Source organism: Pongo abelii, chromosome 1 (genome assembly GCF_028885655.2).
Source record: "Pongo abelii isolate AG06213 chromosome 1, NHGRI_mPonAbe1-v2.0_pri, whole genome shotgun sequence".
In the NCBI taxonomy this organism is placed as follows: Eukaryota; Metazoa; Chordata; class Mammalia; order Primates; family Hominidae; genus Pongo; species Pongo abelii.
This window is the reverse complement of record NC_071985.2, coordinates 19,996,486-20,020,326: the sequence shown is the minus strand read 5'-3', so window position 1 is coordinate 20,020,326 and position 23,841 is coordinate 19,996,486. Positions and strand designations below refer to the sequence as shown.

At 44.6% G+C, this 23,841-nt stretch overlaps 1 protein-coding gene and 1 long non-coding RNA gene across 3 annotated transcripts; one reads left to right on the top strand and one right to left on the bottom strand.

The window, feature by feature from the left end:
* On the bottom strand, positions 1–23,828 carry CCSAP (centriole, cilia and spindle associated protein). 2 transcript variants are annotated; one of them, XM_054561817.2, is made up of 4 exons: positions 23,693–23,828; positions 22,868–23,294; positions 5,733–6,001; positions 1–4,406 (listed from the first exon to the last, which is right to left on the bottom strand). In XM_054561817.2, the coding sequence occupies exons 2-4, from the start codon at positions 23,244–23,246 to the stop codon at positions 4,230–4,232; spliced, it is 825 nt and encodes a 274-aa protein (XP_054417792.1). In that variant the 5' UTR covers positions 23,247–23,294; positions 23,693–23,828; the 3' UTR covers positions 1–4,229. The 2 variants fall into 2 exon arrangements, with proteins under 2 accessions (XP_054417792.1, XP_024107096.1); XM_024251328.3 differs by lacking the exon at positions 23,693–23,828 and having other exon boundaries at positions 22,868–23,347.
* LOC129047477 (uncharacterized) lies at positions 16,730–18,273 on the top strand. Its single transcript, XR_008509186.2, has 3 exons — positions 16,730–17,281; positions 17,550–17,645; positions 18,238–18,273. It is a non-coding gene; the product is annotated as an uncharacterized LOC129047477 (long non-coding RNA).
* Positions 23,829–23,841: the final 13 nt, after the last annotated feature.

The window sequence follows — 23,841 nt, the reverse complement described above, 5'->3', positions numbered from 1 at the left end:
TTGTAATGTTAATTAACTTTATTCACATTTTCCCAAGTAAATACAATATTAACTATAAGCTAAAAACAATACATAGTTCTTAGAAAATACAACCCCGAATTACTGTGTGGCCTGGGCTTTGTGATTATATGTGCCCAGCCTTTGTTCCTCCAGAATTTTAAAGTGAATGCAGTGCTCAAAACAAACTTACAATAGCACAGGGAAACCTTCCCTAAATAAAGTTTTGTTATTAGAAGAGAAATCCAAAAAGAGGCCTCTACTGCCTTCATTCAAGTGTCCAGAATTTCAAAATGGAAATAATATTAAAAGAACAATCGATTTTTTTCCACCTCACACTAGTAGGCTTGAAGGAGGCAAATTTGGACCAAAAATCTAGACATAGCTCCTTGCATAGGGTTTGATATTAAGCACACACTTGCACTGAATAACTCCATATCTACCCTATAGTACAAAAATTCATTTCAAATGCAAACATTGTGAAATGACCAGGTCATATTTTTAAGATCACTCTTTAAAATATCATTTTACTGATCACAAAATTATCTAATAAGGATCTTATATGGGTTAGGTATTAAGTTTGATACCAAAGCAACTATAGCGTCAAGCTACATAAATATTAGCACCATTTTTTATCTAGTCCAGTGAAATGTAAAACTATCCATCAAACTGTTTTTTACCAAAGCAGTCAACAAGAAAAATTGTTTTACTTCTGATATATGCTTTGCTCCTCCTCCTCTTTGCTAGTAATACTTTTGAACACTTTAAAGAAAGTACAGTCGGCCCTCTGTATCCGTGAGTTCTGCATCCATGGATTCAACCAAATACCAATTGAAAATATTTGGGGGAGAAAAGGATGGTTTCACTTGTGCTGAACATGTACAGGCTTTTTTTTCCTTGTCATTATTCCCTAAACAATATAGTATAACAACTATTTACATAGCATTTACATTGTATTAGGTATTTTAAGTAATCTAGAGATGATTTAAAGCATACAGGAGGATGTGTCTAGGATATATGCAAATACTACACCATTTTATAGAAGGGGTTTGAGTATCCATGGAGTTTGGCATCCTAAGGGAGGCCTGGAACCAATGCCCCATGGATACTGAGAGGCGACTGTACCATAACATTCCATTTACAAAGTCTGTGCCCAGAACAGCATTATCAACCTGAAAAAGGATAGTGGAAGACCCTACAGATTTTTTTTAACTTACGAATTGTGCAGAATTATCTTCTGGAAGTTATGGCTTCCAATAACAGCCATCTTGCTTGCTCTCGTTCTTACAATTTAGTCAGCTGAGTTCAAGTGACCCAAGTATAATACCCTTCAAGTTGCTAGCAATTGATCTTCGATGAAACACAATGACAAAGATATTATGTATGAAATGGTATAAATATATGCCTCCTACCTAATACGCAAGTAAGATCACCTATAGCCTATTATACATTTATTCATTTTTGAAATGAATCTTTTGAAGATTCATTTATTCATATTTTTCCAAGTAAATAGAATATTAACTATAACTACTAACTATAATCTTTTAAAGATTCATTTTAAAAGTGAATAAATGTGCTTAGGAATTTTAGGGGGGAGAACATACATATAACCAGAGGTGCCAAGTATTTTAACAGCTCCTAACTAAGGGCAGTTAAAAGACAAAGAATCGATTCCTATTCACTTCTCCTCCTGCGGACTTAATGTCCAGCAGAGTGCTAGACAATATTGCTTCAATATTCTATTACTTTTATATTAAAAGCAGTAACAAAATAAAAAAGCATATTTATGACATTGTTTTAATTAAGAAGTTAAAACCAAAATTTTAAAAAGAGTTTTATGTAGCATTTATTTTAAATATCATTGGGTTCTCCGTTTCAGACTTTTTCAACATGAAAGGTAATTTTTAAACTGTCTCACTGTCTTGCAGGTTGTCCCAAGAATTAGGAACATGATTACAACCACATTCATTTCTAGCATGAAAAGAAAGAATTAGGACCATCAGATTGTTAACAACTATAAAATTTTCACAGGTTCAAAAGGTAATTGGACACTCTTTAAAGAAGAAAGAAAAGAAACCCTAACCAACTAAGGACTTGGACGTAAGATGAAGGCTTACAATTCATACTGATTTATTAACCATTCATACACTTTAAAAGTACTTTTAAAATCCCGTTCATTTGTCTTCCACTTAAAAAGAGGAAAAAATTGGCCAATATTTGCCTTCTACGTTTTATCTCTGTCTGGAGTTTTAAGTAGTAAGTACATTAAATATGTTTGTTTTCTAAAGAGAAAAGTCTGGCGGTTCAAAGTCTAGAGGAAGTCGGGTTTCTAAGGCAGTCCGTCAGTGTGGGGCCTGAACCACTCTCTAAGGCCGTCTTTCCTAGATTGTCAGCTGCAACACAAGCCTGAGCTGGATGGCTAACACCGAACATGCAAGAAGCAACTTTAAAGGAACAGTTTTCACAATCAGCTAGCTACACCATCACAAATTGCCACATTAAGGTGATCTTTAGGTACCTGTGTCGTTTAAAGACTTTAATAATAGTTAATACCAAAATTCACCAGTTACTAGCAAGGCTGTTTTGGACAACATGTAAAATTTCCTCTTTTGAAATATACATCTCAATGATTAGGAGAGATCTGTACGGAAACAAATTCACCTCAAAACTATGCAAATATTTAAAAAGTTTTTTAAGCTCACAATACTTCAGTATGTGTTTTCAAAGCTTAAACAGTTATCATGTGTGAAGATTTTATGGGGAATGAAAGCAATATGTTCTAAAAATTGACTATGGTTTTCCAAAGACCCAGAGAAAAATACTAAGGTAATACTCAGCCTCACGTCCACTCACACATCTTCGGGTGCCAAGCTGGCATAGGCAAAGCACCATTATCTCTTATAAGGAACTTAGCACATATCCTTCTAGCAGATTCTTGTCTCCACAGGATGGAGAAGACATCATTCATTTGATGGAAACCAGTGTTTGTTAAAACCATTTTTCTACCACCAAAGCAAACATACTAAAGAGAAGGAGCACTATTTACATAAATTTGTGCCTACCCACACACCGCCATTCTCTCCCATTAAAGTGTAGATAAGATCTACTGGCTAGGAATCAAAGAGTAATGTATTTCAACCTAAAGTTTGAATACTGTACATCATCAAGACTTTGTTATTGTTAAGTGCTATAAAGAAAAAGAGAAAGTGGGGGTGGGCAGTCTGTCTAACAGGCATCTTCACACTGGTCCCCATCCCAGTGGAACAAGCAATGCCAATGTACCAAGTGCAATTCCAGATTATAAGTTTGAAATGTCATTGCCAGCCATTACAGAAGAGGCAAAAGTCCACAGTGGGTGTATGCCAAAAGGTCAAGTGTGACAAGGGACTGAATCCACAGTATGTATTCTTAAAAAAAAAAAAAAATTTGCAATAAAAAAAGTGAGTCTTTGACTATTCAAAAGAAACTTTACTACTACTCAACACACATATTGGGTTGTGTGCACTGTGTTGTGTGCGCTTCGTCTATTGGAATGTCCTTGAGCTATTAAACTATTAAATAATAACTGCCTAGATGATCACTGAAAGAGAAAAAGAGACCCTCGCCCAGCCCAGATAATTCTTAAATATCACAATCTACATAAAGATGCTGCTGAACTGAAATACAAATAAGTTAAAAATTTTCAGGAACTAGCAAAGTTCTAGTTTCATTATACATGGAATCAATAGTAGTGCTGACACTCATTTTTGACTTGATATTCTTTCACAAACAAAACGGCACATAAGGAAAACGAGTCTTACGCTGTAGGATGGAATGATCTTATAGCTATGGAATCTGGAAAGTTATTTAGAACAAGATGATAATAGGCTCTACCTAAGCTTATGAAAAGAATACTGAACTGTAAGCATCTGTTGCCATTTAAAGGCATTTGGTGTCAGTATCTTAAAAGATTAAGATGCTTTAAAACAAAAACCTTATAAGAATATCAAAGATTTAGGGAATTATCTTCATAAATAACCAAATGTCTATGGCTTCAACTGTCTGCCCTACTGCCGAGGTAGGTGACCAATATTCATCAAAATAAAACAATCTTTTACAAATTCCCTAAAAAAAACCTTGCATAATCAGTTGGTTTCTTAAACCTGTGTCCAGTTTCTTTTGATGATTTTTGTTTTGTTTTTCCTTTCAGTCATTTACACTTTTTAAAAGAGGCTGTCCACGCAAGTGTTTCTTTAAGCTCTTGCCGAATAGCACCTCATGTATTCTGTCATCCACGGGTTCTCTGAGGAGGAAGCCTTCATCTTTCTGTTCTTCTCCACATCCACAGAGTGAGCACGCTGCCTTTGAGCAACCAGTTTCCTTTTTTCCACCTGTCTTCTGTTCTTGGCTCGTAATGCCGATTCATGAATCTAAATAGAGTTCAAAATAAAAACACAGTAACTTAAGGGGCTATTATACTAATGTGCAACAAAGGTTGCAATGAAGCTGGCTACTGCCAGGTCAACTGCAGCAGGGCAGAGTCAAGCCCTGCCTCTCTATATAGTTCTTTACATAAAACCTTCCACAGAAGAGCCATTTTCACTTGATGCTGTTCTCACTTGATTCATATCAGGGATAATGAAACTAAGCAACAGCAAATTAAATGTTACACAGAAATGGTAAGCAACTAATTTGCATGTGCCTCTAGAGTTGGCTCTGGAAAACTGTCCGAACTGCTTAGCATTAAACATAAGTATTTAATTAAAGACTTATAAACAGCTCATAAACAGCAGGGAAAGTAAAAGAACTTTAAATGTTTAACATCAGTATACCAAAGACATCTCAAGAGATTTTACCACCTAAGATGTCTTATACTACAGACAAATCCTGTTAAAATTAATCCCACGGACTTGTCAGAGATCTTTTGTTAAACGGCAGCTTTGTTGTCTCAAATATCACTCCAAATAACACCATCTGCTAGGGTTCAGATGTCTGTTCAGTGAAATTTTCATTATGCTATTTATCTAGAACTCAAGCAGTTTGCAGTTTCTCTTTCTGCTTCCTTAAACGCATCCTTTGCTTTAGGCTATCGTAACAGTATTAATGCTAACATACATGTTTTGTGACTACACACATGAAGGTCCTCTCATCTGAAATGTTTCCGGGTCTTGACACAGGAGAGACGAGCTAAGGCTAAGTCAGGGGAGGACTAAAGCTCCTGAGAGTAAAATGCATTCGTTATGGATGAACAGGGGAAATGCAGCCATTTGAATTTAATCAGAAGAACAAAAGGGAGTCTATGGCAGATGCCAAGCAATCAATCAATCAGACAAACCAAAGATAAAGAAGTGCCAGGTTATCGAAGCTGAAGGAAGCTGAAACAGCTCAAGAGACCAGTGGCAAATCCAGATGGGCCATCACCAGCCTTGGCTGTGCTGCTCCTCCTGAACTCCCGGCACCCCAGGAACTTGTGAACCCCAACTCTATCTACATCTTTACCTGGCTTGGTGTCACTAAACCCTTCTGGGTAACTCCGAGCCAAAACCCCTCGCTCTGCAGGCCACTAACATGCAGAATCCTCCTTTGGTTAATCAGAGGCTCCATTCTGGAGTTCCCCAGCCCACCATGCTATCCGCTAAGATCTCCCATGGGCCCAAAGCACCCAGTGGCCAAAGGACATGATGCCCGATGACAGGCGCATGGCCCAGCTCGCCACTCTCAAAGGGAACACAGAATCGCAAGGGCCCAGAGCGCACCTCGTGCACAGGAGCGGACGCACAGACGTTGTGAGTCTTCTGGCTTCCGGTATCCGTCTGTTTTTCTCCCCAACCATAAAGAGCAAATGGATGCTTGTTTTCTTTTATTTTACTCGATGATCTTTGGGGACTTTTGACCGCTTTCCTGTTTCCTCTAGCAAATAAGGCACTTGGTTGCTGTCGAGGCTCAGTACTGGTGGGTGATTTGTCAGTCTCTCTTGTTCTGGTTTGTTGTTCAGGTTTATCTTCTACATCTTTCACTGGCAGTGCTTTTGAAAAGAGATAAATGAGATGAAAATACTTTGAAATCAGATTTATATATAATTACTTAAAATATTTATGTTGAAAAATCATAATAATTAAGACAGTAACATTTTCACTTATGGCTCAACTCATACGATCCACTTAAAGTAGAAATACAGGAACAAGTTAGCATAATTTCCAAACCATTTATCTCATTTTAAAATCAACAACAAATATACCAAGATTGAACCAAGCTTATTCAAAAGCAACCACTGCCACTCCGATTCTGAGACTTAGCATCTGGAATGTTAAAAGATAGAGAGCACCACACCCTAAGGGCTTTCTCCACAATCCCCCAAGATAAATCCAATCATCTCAATTTTGCTTTCCTTCACGGAAAGATCTGGATTTGTGGTCATCCTCCAGCAGCTGGAGGTTGCTGTTTGAGTTACTCCACCCGAAAATGCTCCTTCGTCCTTCCGTGCTCCTCCTGAGAGCCGCTTCCTTCATTCAAAAGCCCCTCCGCACAACAGGGAGTGGTTTCCATCGTTACCGCCTAGGTGCGCAGCCAGGCATTCCCCGTGCGAAGAGTTAAAAATGAGGGCCCCGGCCGGGCGCGGTGGCTCACACCTGTACTCCCAGCACTTTGGGAGGCCCAGGAGAGCGGATCACGAGGTCAGGAGATCGAGACCATCCTGGCCAACATGGTGAAACCCCGTCTCTACTAAAATACAAAAAAAAAAAAAAAAAAATTAGCCAGGCGTGGTGGTGCACGCCTGCAGTCCCAGCTACTCGGGAGGCTGAGGCAGGGGAATCGCTTGAACCTGGGAGGCGGAGGTTGCAGTGAGCCCAGATTGCGCCACTGCACTCCAGCCTGGTGACAGAGAAAGACTCCGTCTCAAAAAAAAAAAAAAAAGAAGGCCCCAGTTTTAAGGGGCTTCCCCAACACTTGCAACGGAAATTATTCCATGAAATCAGGCCTGGGTCTGTACCACAGCCCTAAATTCTGGGGAACCCCCGGTGGTGAATGTGGCTGCCCCACCTAAGGGGAACTTCAGATAGCAAGGATGTACTCCAAAAAATACCTATTCCCCTGAATTACCTTTTATGATTTTCCTGTTTATTATTTTGTAAGCCTTTCTCTTTATGAAATCAGTACGATTCAGTATAAACACTTTGTGAGCCTGTGTTTCCTTCCACCTATGGTTCTGCTGAAGTAAGAGTTCGTGACGGGTCTAGGGCTCCATCTGAGGTGCCCCAGTTGTTTAGGCCACAGGAGACCCTTTGTTTCAGATGCTCCAGAGTTTTGCTCTCAGTCATGATTTTATTTTTTTTGTTTCATTTTTTAGAGACAGGGTCTTACTTGTCGCCCAGGCTGGAGTGCAGTGGTGCGATCATGGCTCACTGCCGCCTCAACCTCCTGGGCTCAGGTGATCCTCCCACCTCAGCCTCCTAGGGAGGCGGGACTACAGGAGTGCATCACCGTGCCCAGGCAATTTACAAAAAAAATTTTTTTTGTAGAGATGGGTTCTTGCTATGTTGATCAGGCTGGTCTTAAACTCTTGGCCTCAAACAATCCTCCTGCCTCGGCCTCCCAAAGTGCTGGGATTACAGGCCTGAGCCACCGCACCCAGCCATCAGTGATGATTTTATAGACTGCTATTACAATCTATATAAGGTCTTATCACCTCTGTAGGACAGAATTTTGCCATTACTTTCAGTTGTGACTCTTCTCTTGCCTATTTCTACTTCCCTTTAAAGTTGAGGGAACCTGCATGGGCAGTGCATGCAAACTGGCACATACTTATAAGAAACCTTTATAGGTCATCTGCCACATCTGCCTTCAGTGATGATCTTGACTCTAGCAAACCATTACATTTATTACTAAGCATTTGAAGGAACAGACACTTCATGTCTGAATCTGGGTGTAATATTCTGCATTGGAGTGCATCATCTCTTTAAACCCAGCACTGGAGTTGCTGGGGATGAGGCAGGACACCAGCCTTCCATTTCATCATGAGACAATATCAATTCACTGCTCAAACGTTTATCTGAGTGATGTGTCCACACGCTCTTTCCTCCTCTTCCCTGGTGTTTAAGAAGAGGAGGAAAGAAGAGATCATCAGGACCAAGACTAAAGGGAAAGAGAAGTGGGGAAGTGCAAGAACCTGTGCAGTGGCACAGTGATACTGAGAGAGAGAACAGAAGCCACCTCGGTCATCTGCACTGATTCACTTCCCCTCTCTTCCTCCTGTTCCAGGCGTGTCTAGCCCAGATCTCCCAGAGAAGCCTGCCCACAGAAGGCAATAAGGATTTCATTGATAGGACAATCTGGGGCTAGCCAGGCAGAGAACAGGAAAGAGAATTCCAGAAAGAGGGAGTGGCTTCTTCAACGGCATGGAGAGAAGAAGAAAGAGGGAATTATAAATAGTTCAAAATGGCAAGTACATAGAGTCTATGGATGAAGGCCTGGGGTAGATAGTGTGGGGGAAATAAAGGCTTTCTATGCCAAACTCAGGCATTTTTATTTTATCTTGGAGATGAAGAATCATCATGGGAGGACTTTAAGCTGAAAACTGACATGGTCCTATTTGTATTTTAGGAATGAGGCCCCTAGCTCCACACGTGGAGGATGGGTGAGATCAGAAAGAGGGGCAGAGAGGCCAGTTAGAAAAACACACTGATCAGACCAGCTGGGAGGTGGTGCCAGGATGTTTTTTTTAACAAGGCCCCTCCAGCCAGGTACGGCGGCTCAACCCTGTAATCCCAGCACTTTGGGAGGCCAACGAGGGTGGATCACCTGAGGTCTGGAGTTCGAGACCAGCCTGACCAACATGGTAAAGCCCTGTCTCTACTAAGAGTACAAAAATTAGCCGGATGTGATGGTACACGCCTGTGATCTCACCTATTTGGTAGGCTGAGGCAGGAGAATCGCTTGAACCCAGGAGACGGAGGTTGCAGTGAGCCAAGATTGCACCACTGCACTCCACCCTGGGCAACAAGAGCAAAACTCCATCTCAAAAAAAATAATAATAAATAAATAAAAACAAGGACCCTCCAAAGCAGACAGCCCAGCAACACTGCATCAGACTGACAGGTAGACAGACAGACAGACACCAAGAGGACACCAGGAAGGACCATGTGGGCGCTCAGTTCTGTGGCTCCTGCAGGTGTTCTGAGTGGATGGTCATGCTGTCCTCTGACATAGGCCCCCTAAAGGATGAGGAAAGGGTGCTTGTCACCTTGGATGCAAGACACTCGTGGTCCCGGCGGCCAGACCTTCAACTGGACCTCAGGAGAGAAGATGGCATGGAGATGAAAGCCATGGCTCCCGGTGTGGACCAGGTCACCCAGAAGAAACACAGAGCCGGAAGACAGGAGGTGCAAAGAGGCCCGGAGACACCGTCATTTAATGCACAGGCAAAGAAAGGAGAACCCGAGACGGGAGCAGAGGAAGGGTAGCAAAAGAGTGAAAAAGAATAACCAGGAAAGAGGCTGAGCAAAGAGTTTCAGAAAAAGAAAGTGCAGGCCAGGTGTGGTGGCTCACACCTATAATCCCAGCACTTTGGGAGGCTGAGGTGGGCAGATCACGAGGTCAGGAGATCCAGACCATCCTGGCTAACACGGTGAAACCCCGTCTCTACTGAAAATACAAAAAAAAATTAGCCGGGCGTGGTGGCGGGCGCCTGTGGTCCCAGCTACTCAGGAGACTGAGGCAGGATAATGGTGTGAACCCGGGAGGCGGAGCTTGCAGTGAGCCGAGATCGCGCCACTGCACTCCAGCCTGGGTGACTCCGTCTCAAAAAGAAAAAAAAAAAAACAGAAAAAGAAAGTGCAATTAACAGTCCAAAAATTACAGAGATTGGTACAATAAAGATGAAGAGAATTTGCCTTGGCAGCTCGGTGGTCACTGGTGCCAGAGGGGAGGTGTGGGGTGGGGGAACCAGACCCCAGCTGGCTGAGGACTGAACAGAGTGGAGCCTACCCATCCTGGTTCTTGGGGGCTACTGGACTCACCCTCCCCACTAAGGATGACCTAGAAAAGCTAAATGAAATTCAAAAGTGACCCCAGGCTAACAAATGTCTATAGGTACCCAACACAAGAAACTAAAATCTTCTCAGGAAACCCTTAGACCTCAAATTATTCCTAGAAAAGCTTTTCCAACACAAAGACCAGTGTGTTGTAAAGATAACCAGGCACACAGGAGGGTAGGCAAAGAGGGGGACCTGAAGAAGCAAGAGGCCTGAAATCCAAGGAGTCTTATTCAGACTACAAAATAGCTGTGCTTATAGAAAAAGACAGAAGAATTATCTGCAACAGGAGGAGAGAAAAGATGGAAAATACAGAAGAGAAAAGGTAAAACTCATCACTGTAACATTAATATTTATAAAACTCTTTTGTAAAACTCTTGAAATAGTGGCTGGCACAAGAGAATTGTATATAAGTGTGGTATTATTATATACGTGTGTGTCTGTGTGTGTTCATTTTTGTCCATAGTTCGTGGCTCCTAACTCCCATAGCCCTTGTTCCAGTCTTTTGTTATAATGTTGGGTGTGTTAAACCTCAGGGGCAGGCCCCCAGAAACCGAATCTCTCCTGCTCTCCTTTCCCCTGCCCCCAGGCAGGACTCTAATCTTCCACACCTTCCAATTGTAGCTGAGCTCGGGAGGTTCCTGGAGGCTGGCGAGAGAGCATGGAAGCTTCTCACCCCTTTCCCCATATCTCACCCTGTTCATCTCTTCATCTGTGTCCTTTCTAATATCGTTTTATTATTATTATTATTATTATTATTATTGAGACAGAATCTTGCTCTGCTGCCCAGGCTGGAGTGCAATGGCGCGATCTCAGTTCACTGCAACCTCTGCCTCGCGAATAGCTGGGATTACAGGTGTGTGCTGGGCTCAAGCAATTCTCTTGCCTCAGCCTCCCAAATAGCTGGGATTACAGGCGTGCGCCACAACGCCCTGCTAATTTTTGTGTTTTTAGTAGAGACGGGGTTTCATCATGTTGACCAGGCTGGTCTGGAACTCCTGACTTCAGGTGATCCACCCGCCTCAGACTCCCAAAGTGCTGGGATTACAGGCGTGAGCCACTGCGCCCAGCCTCTAATATCCTTTATAATAAACTGGCAAACATTAAGTGTTTCCCTGAGTTCTATGAGCCACTCCAGCAAATTAATCAAACCTAAACGGGAATCATGGGAACCCTAGTTTGAAGCTGGTCGGTCAGAATTTCCCAAGGCCTGGACTTCCAACTGCTGGGAAGGAGGGGGCAGTCTGTGAGACTGAGCCCTCAACCTGTGGGACCTGACACTATCTCCAGGCAGACAGTGTTGGGACTGATTGCTTGCTTGCTGGTGGGAAAATAGCCCCACATATTTTGGGGCTATTTCAGAAGTCTGTGTTGATTGTTGTTGTGTGACAACAGGAAAGAGTTTGAGAGATTTTTCCAAACAATAAGTATATGTTTCTAAAATCCTGTTTGAAAAAATAGTTTAAAATAAAGACTTCTTCAAGCAAAAACAGCATTATCCACCAGTTACAATGCCCCTTTCTCAGTAATTGGCAGAACATTCAAATAAAAATAAATTCAGTCTCAATTTAGAACTGGCCGGTCCAATACAATAGCCATGAACCACACGTGGTTACTAAATATAAATTTTAATTAATTAATTAAAAGTAAATAAAATTAAAGATTCAGTTCCTCAGTTACACTAGTTATCGTTCAAGTGCTCAATACCCACATGTGGCTAATGGCTACCCTGGTAGACAGCACAAATGGAGAACATGCCCATCATCACAGAGAGAGCTGTACTGAACATCTGATTTTTCAAATGTATTTAAACAGAATTAATAAACGACCTAATGGAGATATATAGAACACTGTACCTAACAACAGCAGAATATAAATTTTTATCAATCATATATGGAAAATTTATAAGAATCTGCATATCCAAGGCCATAAAGAAATCTTAAGATATTTACAAAATTGAAATTATATAGAATGTATTCTCTAACCACAATGTAATTAAACTAGATACAACAAAAAAACTTCAAAAAATCCCTCCCAGTTTTGAAACTTAAAAACATTTCTAGGTCAGGCGCGGTGGCTCACTCCTGTAATCCCAGCACTTTGGAAGGCCAAGGCGGGCGGATCACGAGGTCAGGAGATAGAGACCATCCTGGCTAACACGGTGAAACCCTGTCTCTACTAAAAATACAAAAATTAGCCGGGCGTGGTGGCAGGCGCCTGTAGTCCCAGCTACTCGGGAGGCTGAGGCAGGAGAATGGCGTGAACCCGGGAGGTGGAGCTTGCAGTGAGCCGAGATCGCGCCACTGCACTCCAGCCTGGGCGACAGAGGGAGACTCCATCGCAAAAAAAAAAAATAAAATTTCTAAATAACCCATACGTCAAAGTGAAAACAGAGTTGCACAAAAATGTGAAGGTACTTAATGCCACTGAGCTGTACACTTCATTTATTTATTTATTTAGAAATGCACCCGGCCAAACTGGACACTTTAAATCAGTTAAAGAAGGTCAGGCGCAGTGGCTCACGCCTGTAATCCCAGCACTTTGGGAAGCTGAGGCGGGTGCATCACCTGAACTCAGGAGTTCAAGACCAGCCTGGGCAACATGAGGAAACCCCGTCTCTACTAAAAATACAAAAAATTAGCCAGGCATGGTGGCGCATGCCTGTGGGCCCAGCTACTCAGGAGGCTGAGGTAGGAGGATCACTTGAACCTGGGAGGCAGATGTTCCAGTGAGCCAAGATGGTGCCACTGCACTCCAGCCTGGGTGACAGAGTGAGATTCCATCTCAAACAATATTAATAATAATTAACAAATAAATAATAAAATGGTTAAAATTGTAACGTGTATTTTATATATTTCAGCACCATTTTCCAAAATTCCAAGTAGTGGTAATAGAAGGCATTCCTTTCTTAATTCTGATATTATTAGGAATGTTTCTAGTTTCCTCATTGAGCATAACGTTTGCATTAGGTTTTTTTGTTTGTTTGTTTGTTTTGAGACACAGTCTCACTCTGTCACCCAGGCTGGAGTGCAATGGCGCGATCTCAGCTCATTGCGACCTCCACCTCCTGGGTTCAGGCGGTTCTTCTGCCTCAGCCACCCAAATAGCTGGGATTACAGGTGCACGCCACCACACCCACCTGATTTTTGTATTTTCAGTAGAGATGGGGTTTTGCCATGTTGACCAGGCTGGAATATATGTTTTCTTTAAAAAATAAATGTTTCCTTATGTGGATACTATACATAAATGTTAAATTTTATGAATTTTTGTGACTATTTTTAAAGATCATAATGAAAATTTGAAAATGAGTTTGAATAAAAATGTTATATGGCAAAACATGCGTGATGCAGCTAAAGCAGTTATCACAGGGAAATTTATAGCCTGAAATGAACATATCAAAAAAGAAAGGCGAGGGCAAAAAAATCAATAAGCATCTATCTCAAAAAGTTAGAAAAAAGCTCTCCCTCTCCCTCTCCCTCCCCCTCCCCCTCTCCCCTTTCTTCCGTCTCCCTCTCCTTCTTTTTTTGGTCTCCTTCTGTTGCCAAAGCTGGACTGTACTGCCGAAGCTGGACTGTACTGCCGTGATCTCGGCTCGTTGCAACCTCCCTGCCTCGGGCTCCTGTGATTTCCTGCCTCGGCCTGACGAGTGCCTGGGATTGCAGGCGCGCACAGCCACACCTGAATGGTTTTTGTATTTTTGGTGGAGACGGGGTTTCGCCCTGTTGACTGGGCTGGTCTCCAGCTCCTGGCCTTGAGTGATCTGCCCCGCCTCGGCCTCCCAAGGTGCTGGGATTGCAGACAGAGTCTCGCTCACTCAATGCTCAATGTTGCTCAGGCTGGAGTGCAGTGGCGTGATCTCAGCTCGCTACAACCTCCACCTCCCAGCCGCCTGCCTTGGCCTCCTAAAGTGCTAAGATTACAGCCTCTGCCCCGCCGCCACCCCGTATAGGAAGTGAGGAGCGTCTCTGCCCGGCCGCCCATCACCTGGGATGTGAGGAGCGCCTCTGCCGGGCCGCCCCGTCTGGGAAGTGAGGAGCGCCTCTGCCCGGCCGCCCCGACTGGGAAGTGAGGAACACCTCTGCCCCGCCGCCACCCCGTCTGGGAGGAAGTGAGGAGCGCCTCTGCCCGGCCGCCCCGTCTGGGAAGTGAGGAGCGCCTCTGCCTGGCCGCCCCGTCTGGGAGGAGAGGAGCACCTCTGCCCGGCCGCCACCCCGGCTAGGAAGTGAGGAGCGCCTCTGCCTGGCCACCCCGTCTGGAAGGTGAGGAGCGCCTCTGCCCGGCCGCCCATCGTCTGGGAAGTGAGGAGCGCCTCTGCCCAGCTGCCCCGTCTGGGAAGTGAGGAGCGCCTCTGCCCTGCCGCCCTGTCTGGGAGGTGAGGAGCACCTCTGCCTGGCTGCCACCCCGTCTGGGAGGAAGTGAGGAGAGCCTCTGCCCGGCCACCCATCGTCTGGGAGGTGAGGAGCGTCTCTGCCCGGCCGCCCCGTCTGGGAAGTGAGGAGTGCCTCTGCCCGGCCGCCACCCCATATGGGAAATGAGGAGCGCCTCTGCCTGGCCGCCCCGTCTGGGAGGTGAGGAGCGCCTCTGCCTGGCTGCCACCCCGTCTGGGAGGAAGCGAGGAGCGCCTCTGCCCGGCCGCCCCGTCTGGGAGGTGAGGAGCGCCTCTACCCGGCCGCCCATCGTCTGGAATGTGAGGAATGCCTCTGCCCAGCCGCCCCGTCTGGGAAGTGAGAAGCCTCTGCCAGGCCGCCCTGTCTGGGAGGTGTACCCAACAGCTCCGGAGAGACGGCAACCATCGGGAGCGTGCCATGAGGACGATGGCGGTTTTGTTGAGGGGAGTGGGGGGAAGTGTGGGGAAAGGAAGGAGAGATCAGATTGTTGCTGTGTCTGTGTAGAAAGAGGTGGGCATAGGAGACTCCATTTTGTTCTGTACTAGGAGAAATTCTTCTGCCTTGGGATGCTGTTGATCTATGGCCTTTCCCCCAGCCCCCTGCTCTCTGAAACATGTGCTGTGTCAACTCAGGGTTAAACGGATTAAGGGCGGTGCAAGATGTGTTTTGTTAAACAGATGCTTGAAGGCAGCATGCTCTTTAAGAGTCATCACCACTCCCTAATCTCAAGTACCCAGGGGCACAAACACTGCAGAAGGCCACAGGGACCTCTGCCTATGAAAACCAGAGACCTTTGTTCATGTGTTTATCTGCTGACCTTCTCTCCACTATTATCCTATGACCCTGCCATATCCCCCTCTCCGAGAAACACCCAAGAATGATCAATAAATACTTAATAAAAAAAAAAAAAAGTTTAGAAAAAAGCAAAATAAACCTGAAGAAAATTAAAGTAAGGAAAAAATAATAAATTAATGAAAATATACAATAAAGAGAAACCACAAATCTTTAGTGTGGGGAAAAACTAAACAAATTCACAAACCTCTGGTAAGTCTGATCAAGAAACAGAGAAGAAAGTAAAAATAAAAATCAGTTAAAAAAATATAGCAAATTGGAGGATTCAGGTTAAATATGCACTAAAAACCTGTGCCTTATTGTTCCTTAAAGCTTATAGTCTCTTCCTCTCCAAATCCTACTAAAGGAAGGAAAAAAAGGTATAAAGCCACAAGGACAGAGAGCAAGGGAGGTGATGACATCAGGCAAAAGGCATCAGTAAAATTTGGAGGAAAAGAAAAGCAACTGAAGAGGTAAAAATGGCCTCACAGAACTGAGTAGGATGAATCCTAACTGCCAGAGGGAAAGGCCTCCAGGACAGAAGCTAAGTCCTAGAAAGAATCACATGAGCCAGATGTGGTGGCTCACGTCTGTCATCCCAGCACTTTGGGAGGACAAGGCGGGAGGACTGCTTGAGCTCAGGAGTTTAAGACCAGCTAGGCAACATAGCAAGACCTCATCTCTACTAAAAAATAAAAATTAAAAAATAGCCAGGTATAATGACGCACACCTGTGGTCCCAGTTACACAGGAGGCTGAGGCTGGAGGATTGCTTGAACCCAGGAGGTCAATGCTGCAGTGAGCTTAGATCATGCCATTGCACTCCAGCCTAGGCAACAGACTGAGACACTGTCTCAAAAGAAAGAAAAAAAAATGAAAGAGTTGTATGAGGTGCCAGCTTCCTCAGAAGGCTAGTGAAGTGGATTCTCTTTTCCAAAAGTTCAGCATCAATCAGCACCCCAGCCCTCATGCTCTTCTGACTAAAATATGGATGTGCTCTGTTGAGAGTTGGGATCCATGGGTCCTCCCCTTGAACCTGGGCAGACTTTTATATTAGGTTGGTGTCAGAATAATTGCACCAAGTAATAACTTCCCCAGCGAGGGTAAAATGGGGTGAGAAAGGGCCTGCAGAGCTCCTGAGGATAAAAGAGAAAAAGCAACACAGCATCCACCTGGGTCTGTCTCCAGACGCTGTCCTTACAGGCCAGCCAGTGTGTTCTGAAGAAGGCCAGGCACAGGAAGAGGTCATGCATGTGAGGGTCCCAGCAACTGGAGCCTTCCAGTACAGGCTGCAGACAAGGTATCTCACTGCCCAGGGCCAACTTCCAGCCCAGGAAACCAGAGCAACAGCAAAGGAGGACAGCAGGCCGGGGGCCTCCGTATCCAGGGGTTCTGCATCTGCAGGCTCACTCAACCATGAATTGAAAATATTCGGGAAAAATAAACAAAAAATAATACAACAATAAAAAGTAATACAAATTAAAAAGATAGTAGAAAAACTATTTACATAGTATTTAATTGTATTAGGTATTATAAGTAATCTAGAGATGATTTAAAGTATCCGAGGGATGTGCACAGGTTATATGCAAATACTACACCATTTTATATAGGGACTTGAATATCCACGGATTTTGGTATCCATGGGGGTATCTTGGATGCAATCTCTCACAGATACCAAGGGACAACTGTTTTTACTAGTTTTAAGCTACTAATTTTCAAGGTAATTTTGTTACACAGCAATTGACACTTCTATATTCTTTCCCCTAGCACATATGCCAGGTGGTCGCTCCTCTCCTACCCAGAAGGTCTGTGGATTTCAGTCTCGAGTAGCAGAAGCAGGGGAGGCTTGGACTTCAGATGACCCTAGGGACAGAAGAAACCAAGGGAAACAGCTTCCTGAAAACAGAATTAGGTGAAAGGCCTCATGGTAAAGGAGACCCCTCCTCAGCACCTTCGTCCACCTCTGTTCCCGGGATGCTGGTGCCAGGCTTATTCCCCGTGAGACAGGAGACTGCAGATGCACTGTCTGGGCAGCTCACTCAAGAGACGCTGGCAGGTATACATGTTTGCAGTCCCCAGAGGAACAGCTGGGTCCTCAGCCAATTACAGAAAACAGGCATCCCCCGTGCACAGAGCTCCTAAAAAGCTCTTTCAGGCCTTACTCTTAAATATGAGCAGACAGGCTAAGAGCAAACATCTGAGTACATCCTCTATTAGTAAGGAAGAGACCAAAATTATGCAGAAAAAGGCAAGGCAGGGAATGGAGGACAGCTCTGAAAAGATATTTCTGGCCTTTTTCTTTTCTTTTCTTTTTTTCTTTGTAGGTTAAAAGAAATCTGAAAACAGAATGCTATTTTTTTTTTAATGTAAAGAACATTATGGATCAAAAATAGATGATCTCTTCGGAATTTAAAGCTAAGGTGAGAATTAAAAATTTCAATAGAAATGTTGGGGAATAAAATTGAAGGGTTCTCCCAGAAAATAGAACCAAAAATTCCGAATTCCAATGTAGAAACATTTTTAAGTAAAAATGTTAGAGGACTGATCCAGGAGGCACACCATCCAACTAAGGATAATTATAGAAAGAGAAAATAAAGCATATGGAGCAGAGAAAATTATTTTTAAACAGGAAAATAGGAAATATCACTGAACTGAAAGAACCTTCCAGAATGAAAAGGGCCAGCCAAATGAATGAAAAAAGACACACACAGGCACATCACAAAATTTCAGAACATCTCCTAAAAAGACATAAAGAATCTCCTAAAAGTTTCCAACAAAACAACAAAAACAAACATGGTGGGGGTCACACACACAAAGCTGGTGTCAGAATGGCATGGTCCTTCTCAACACTATGACCTGAAGCTAGGATTCAGTGTTATCGTAATGCCTCAAATGCTGAGGTTTCCAATCTAGAATTATCTACCTTGCCAAAATATCAATCCTGGATATAATAAAGGCATTTTCAGATATGCAAGGTTACAAAATTTCTAATTCCCACGCAATATTTTACAGGATCTACAGAGGATGTGTTCCATCAAAAGGAAAGAACAGGCCAAGCAAAAGGAAGACTTGAGATGTGCAAGGCAGGGAATCACACAAAGGAGGGAAATGGTAAAGAAAGCCCAGTTCAGCAGCTGTGCCAGGGCTGGACAGCATAAAATCTAGACTGGAACAAGATCAAGGGCTCAAAAAAAATATATATATATATATATATGTGTGTGTGTGTGTGTGTGTGTGTGTGTATATATATGTGTGTGTGTGTGTATATATATATATATGTATATACATATATGTGTGTGTGCGTGTCTCCAAGGGAAAAAAAAAATCAGATGAATAGAACACCTAATATGTCTGACAAATGGCAAGTTTCATAGTACTATCAGGCCATTTCAGGCATTAGTGATAGCTAAAATAAATAAGAAATAAGAAACAGTGATAGGTAGCTTATTTTTTAATAAACCTATTACTGGAGTAGGAGCAAAAAACAAAAACAAAATGAGCAAACAAAAAAGTGGAACAATTATTAATTTCAGGAAAACCATAAATTTTAACAAAAAATGTAATCAGAATATATTACATGGCTCACCTGCAAATATTTACACGGCCATAATTCAAACACAGAACACAGATTAAACAAAGCAATCATATAGTTAATATTGTGGGGATATGGGGAAGAGGAAATGGGTGTTGGTATGTGTCTAGGGGTAGAATAGGGAAGGCAGAGCTAAGATCCTGAGCTAAATCTTCATCTCCCATAATGGGAAGTCAGTAGATAATGTTCACAATCAAAAAGCCAACAGATAACTTTAAATAAAAAGAGGGTGGCCAATGCTGAAAGGAAAGCAAAACTGAGTGAAAGGAGCAAGGGGCATGGGTAGGAAATGGGGCAGGATCATGTTTTTTTTCATTTTAAGCAAAATGTTTTAAATTACTGCACATGTAAACTTTGCTAAAAATAAAATCTAACCTAAAAAGAAAACGTGACTATGAAGCAAGGAATCAGAGACAGTCTAGAACACTCTTCATAGCATATTGGCTATGGGAGGAAAAGAATCCCACGCTTCACAAGCACTTCCACCCCCAAACCCCAACATACACACACACACACACACACACACACACACACACACAGAATTTCCTAACAGCTTTTTAGTATCCATCCCTTAAACAAGAATGAGAAACGAAGGATCATTAGATATTTGAGTAAAGTGCCTAACATGAAAATAGAGAATTACCAGCAAAAAGAAACAAAGAGGCAGAAGTGAAAGATTGTGCTGAAGAAACACAGAAAGAGAAGAAAACAAACAAAAAATTCTAATATATATCCTCAGTAAGATAAAACCCTATATGCATGAATCAGGAACAAGATACTGTATTGTAAAAAGAAATAAAAAGAGAAGGAAAGGAGGGAGGGAAGGGAGAGAATAAATGGCAGCCCAGAAAACAATTCAAGAGCTCTTAAATTTAAAAGAAAAATAGGATCCCTCAAATGGAAAATGTAATAAGAGATTTAGAAGATACAGCTGAGAGTGTCACCCAGAAAACAAAACAATAAAAGATGAAAATCTGTCAAGAAAAAACTTAGAAAATTAGAGGATAAAATGATAAAGTCTAATATCCAACTAAGGACTTCAGAAAAAAAAGAAATGGGAAAAAAAACAGAAATAAGAAAATAATTCCAGAAAACTTCCGGGAATTAAAAACATGAGTTTGTCTATAAAGACCCGCCAAGTGCCCAGCAAAGCAAAGGAAAACAGATCTAGATCAAGGAAAAATGTCAGAACATAAAGGCCAAAGAGAAGACCCTGAAAGCTTCCTGAGGGGGACACGTTACCTACGAAAGATCAAGATCAAGAATCGTAACGAGGCAGGCTGTAACATCAGCAGTCATAACACATAAGGAGGAATGCCTCCAGAGTTTCTACGGACAACTGTTCCAACCTAGAATTCCATGCCCAGCCACACTCACTGAATTGTAAGGGCAGAATAAAGCTATCTCTTGGCATTCAAAGAAAACTAACCTCTGAACCATCCTTTCTCGGGAATCTACCAGAAGATGTGCTCCACCAAGAAGGGGTAAACCAAGAAAGAAAATGACATGAGAGCCACACAACAGACTCAAACCCAAGAGAGAAGCCAAGAAAGGTCCTAGGAGGATGGCCAAGGGCCCTCCCAAGATGCCAACCAGGCAGCAGGCCACAGGAGCAGCAGCCAGCCCGGACAGAAGTAGGTCAGGGGCCCTGGGAGGGGCGTCTTAAGATGACGAGAGTGATAGTGAACCTGATGTGTTGGTTGTATTGTGAAAGAAAAAAAGGGAATCATGGGAAATAGTATGGGTCAGCTTTGAGTAACTTTTTCCATGGGCACAATATGGTACATACTAATTATGAATCCAACAAACTCTATGAGGACTGTATTGAGCAGGTGTGGAGACGGGCCGTGTGTGTGTGGGTGAGGAGAGCAGTAAAAAAGAATTAAAGTCAATAGATAATGTTAAAAACTGAAAAAAAAAAAATCAAATGTCAATAAAAGCCATGTTACTTGAAGATACAGAAATAAATACCAAAGGAAAAACCAGGGTGTTATGTATGGCATGGGGCTGATGTGCTTTTGTAATAAGTCAGGTGGAACTATGTGATTCTATGTGCATATATGGCTTCAGGGAAAGTAAGAAATTTTATATTTTGTAGAAACTCAGAAGAGTGCTCATTGCACTAGTATTTAAAACCATCCACTTAAAAACCAGGATATTTAATCTTGTGCAAGCAACACAGGAGTCAAGAGGGCCTTATAGGTAGGAGCAAAACAAAAGATGCTGCGATTGAGTCTTGGAAGCAGAAAACATCCTTTCTTCTTCCTGATGCCTAAACCAGAAATGTTAGCAGGGAAGAAATAACTGAGAGGACGCTATATTTAAGGAAACCAAAATAATCATGAACTCAGAGCTTACCTGAGCTGGTAAATACAGGCACCATCCATATCACAACGCTGCCTAAAAATCGTATTTATATTGCATGCAAATATTTGACAGCTCCATCACAAACAATAAAAGATCGGGGAGAGAAAAGCCATTTAGCCTGATAAAGTACATCTCAATTTAGCTAGCAGATCAGTACCCACAGGAATAATCTGGAAGGCATGTTCCCTACCCCCTCCACCTTCTGTTATTTTCATTTCTAGCAGTGATCACTGAAGCATCAGGATTTGTGGGGATTCACAAGTAACATCATGATGGGAGGAGGCAGCCCTGCCTCCGATGATGAGCTGAAAATAGCTGAAGATGGTAAAACCAAGAGCAAAGCAACCCGGCTCATAGCCGAAATTTCATCTCCTCCTCAGCCTCTCACAGAGAAGCCAGGAAGAATCTGATTGGCTTGCAATCGGGTAAACAAAAATAAACACATAAATGAATAAAGTCACTGATCCTGAGCTTCCGTTTCTTCATCTATAAAACTGAGATTAGGGCCGGGCATGGTGGCTCACTCCTGTAATCCCAACACTTTGGGAGGCCGAGGCGGGCGGATCACGAGGTGAGGAGTTTGAGACCAGCCTGACCAACACAGCGAAACCCCGTCTCCACTAAAAATACAAAAATTAGCCGGGCGTGGTGGCGTGTGCCTGTAACCCCAGCTACTCGAGAGGCTGAGGCAGGAGAATGTCGGCAGAGGTTGCAGTGGGCCGAGATCGCGCCACTGCACTCCAGCCTGGGCCACAGAGCGAGACTCCGTCTCAAAAAAAAAAAAAAAAAAAAAACACACAGATTAAGGCATGGTCTCTTTTGGGATTGTTTTGAATATTAAATGACAACATACATATTCCCAGATCAGTGACTGAATGTCTAACAGGCTCCCAATACATTTTCCATGTTTTCCTCACTCGAGCCTTTTTAAAATCCAGTGATCTGGAAGGAACCATTGGTTACTCCAGGCTGTACTGAGGCGTTCAACTGGGTCCCCAGCCCTGCAAGCCTCTGGGCAGGAAAGAACGTGAAGGGCCATGGCTGAAAACACGCGCAGCGCCACCGGCGCTTTCGGATCTGGAGAGGCGAGGGAGGATGGGGTGGGACGGAAGGGGAGAGGACCTAGCACTTATAAAGATGCTCTCACAGCCAAGTTATACAACACTCCACGTAAACAAATGCAAAACATTCTTTAGGGACAGCGTAGCGAGGTCGGGGAGTTAATATGGAAAACAACGGCCCCATTCATCAGACAGAAAGCTTAGCTTTGTGGTTCTTAACCTTTTGGGTTACCTTTGAGAATCTGATTAAAGCTGGGGCTCCTCTGATCAAAAATGGGCGCCTAGAAATAAGCAGATGGGACTCAGTGGTTCGCCAAGAAATAAGATGGGATTCAGTGGTTTGCCAAGCCGCAGAGGCCCGCGAGGAAAGACCCCGGACTCAGCCAGCGGCGCTTCAATTGAGTTCACCGCTGGCTCGACCGAAAGCCACCTAATTAAGGAAATAAAGAGTGGCAAAGGCTGCCACCTTCCCTATTTTGTCAAGAGAGACGGATTCTGTCAACCGAAAAAAAAAGGAAGAGCCAGCCCCGAGCGGCGCAAGAAATAAGAGATCAGCTGCTCAGAGCTTACAGCAAACCGTCCCTGCGTGCAGGTCCCTCGCGCTCCCCTCCAGGCCCGGTACCTGGCAGAGCCGCGTCCTCCGCGTCCTCGGCCTCCGCGTCCCCGGCCTCCGCGTCCTGCTCCTCCGGGGCCCCGCGCGCCCGCCGTTCCGCCTCCTCCTGGGCCGCCGGCTCTACGGGCGGCGGGGGCGAGGGCGAGGGCGAGGGCGGGGCGCACCGGGGCGCGGGGCCCCCGGCGCCCGACGACTCTGACGACGCCGAGTCCTCCGAGGAGCCGGCCGGGCCCCAGTCGTCCCAGAGCCAGGGCGCGTGCGCCTGCTCCAGCAGCCGGCGGCCTAGGCGGTAGTGCAGCAGCTCGCGGTAGCACGGCCCGTACTCATCCCAGCGCGGCTCCTGGTAGCGCTTCATGTACTCGCTCTTCACCCCGCTCCCCGGGGACATGGTGCCGTCCGCCGCCTCGAGCCCCAGACGCTCCTCGCTGCCCGCAGCCTACGGGACCCGGTACACGACACAGAGGCCGCCCCGCCCCTCCGCCGGCCCTGCCCGCCGCGACGTTTAAACCCGGAGCCCCGCCCGGCCGGGAGCAGGGGGCGGGTCCCGGCGAGGGCGGGGCGGGGGCGGGGCGGGGGCGGCCTCACTTGGCGGCCGGGACCGAGAGCAGAGGCGGGGACCTGGGCTGCTGGGGTCGAGGGGCGCGCAGCCGAGGAGGGCTGCTCAGAGGGCGGAAGGCAGGGAGGCTGCGGGCTGGGGCGAGAGGACCGCGGGAGACTGGGGCTGAGCGGGAGGAGGAGCGAGGTAGGGGAGCGGCGGGGCCCGTGATCTGGCGGTCCTGGGGTCTCCGGAGGCGTCCCCTGAGCTAGGCGTGCGGTCCCGCGGGGCTGCCTTACCTCCTTCCCGCCGCGCCCGGCCGATCCTCTGTGCCCAGGCCCGAGGCGCGCGTGGCGCAGCAGCTAAAGCGCAGCTCGCTCTCCCGCGCGCTTTCCTCCTGAGCAAGATGTCGCCGAGGCGGCCCGGCTCCAGCTGCAGGCGGGAGGCG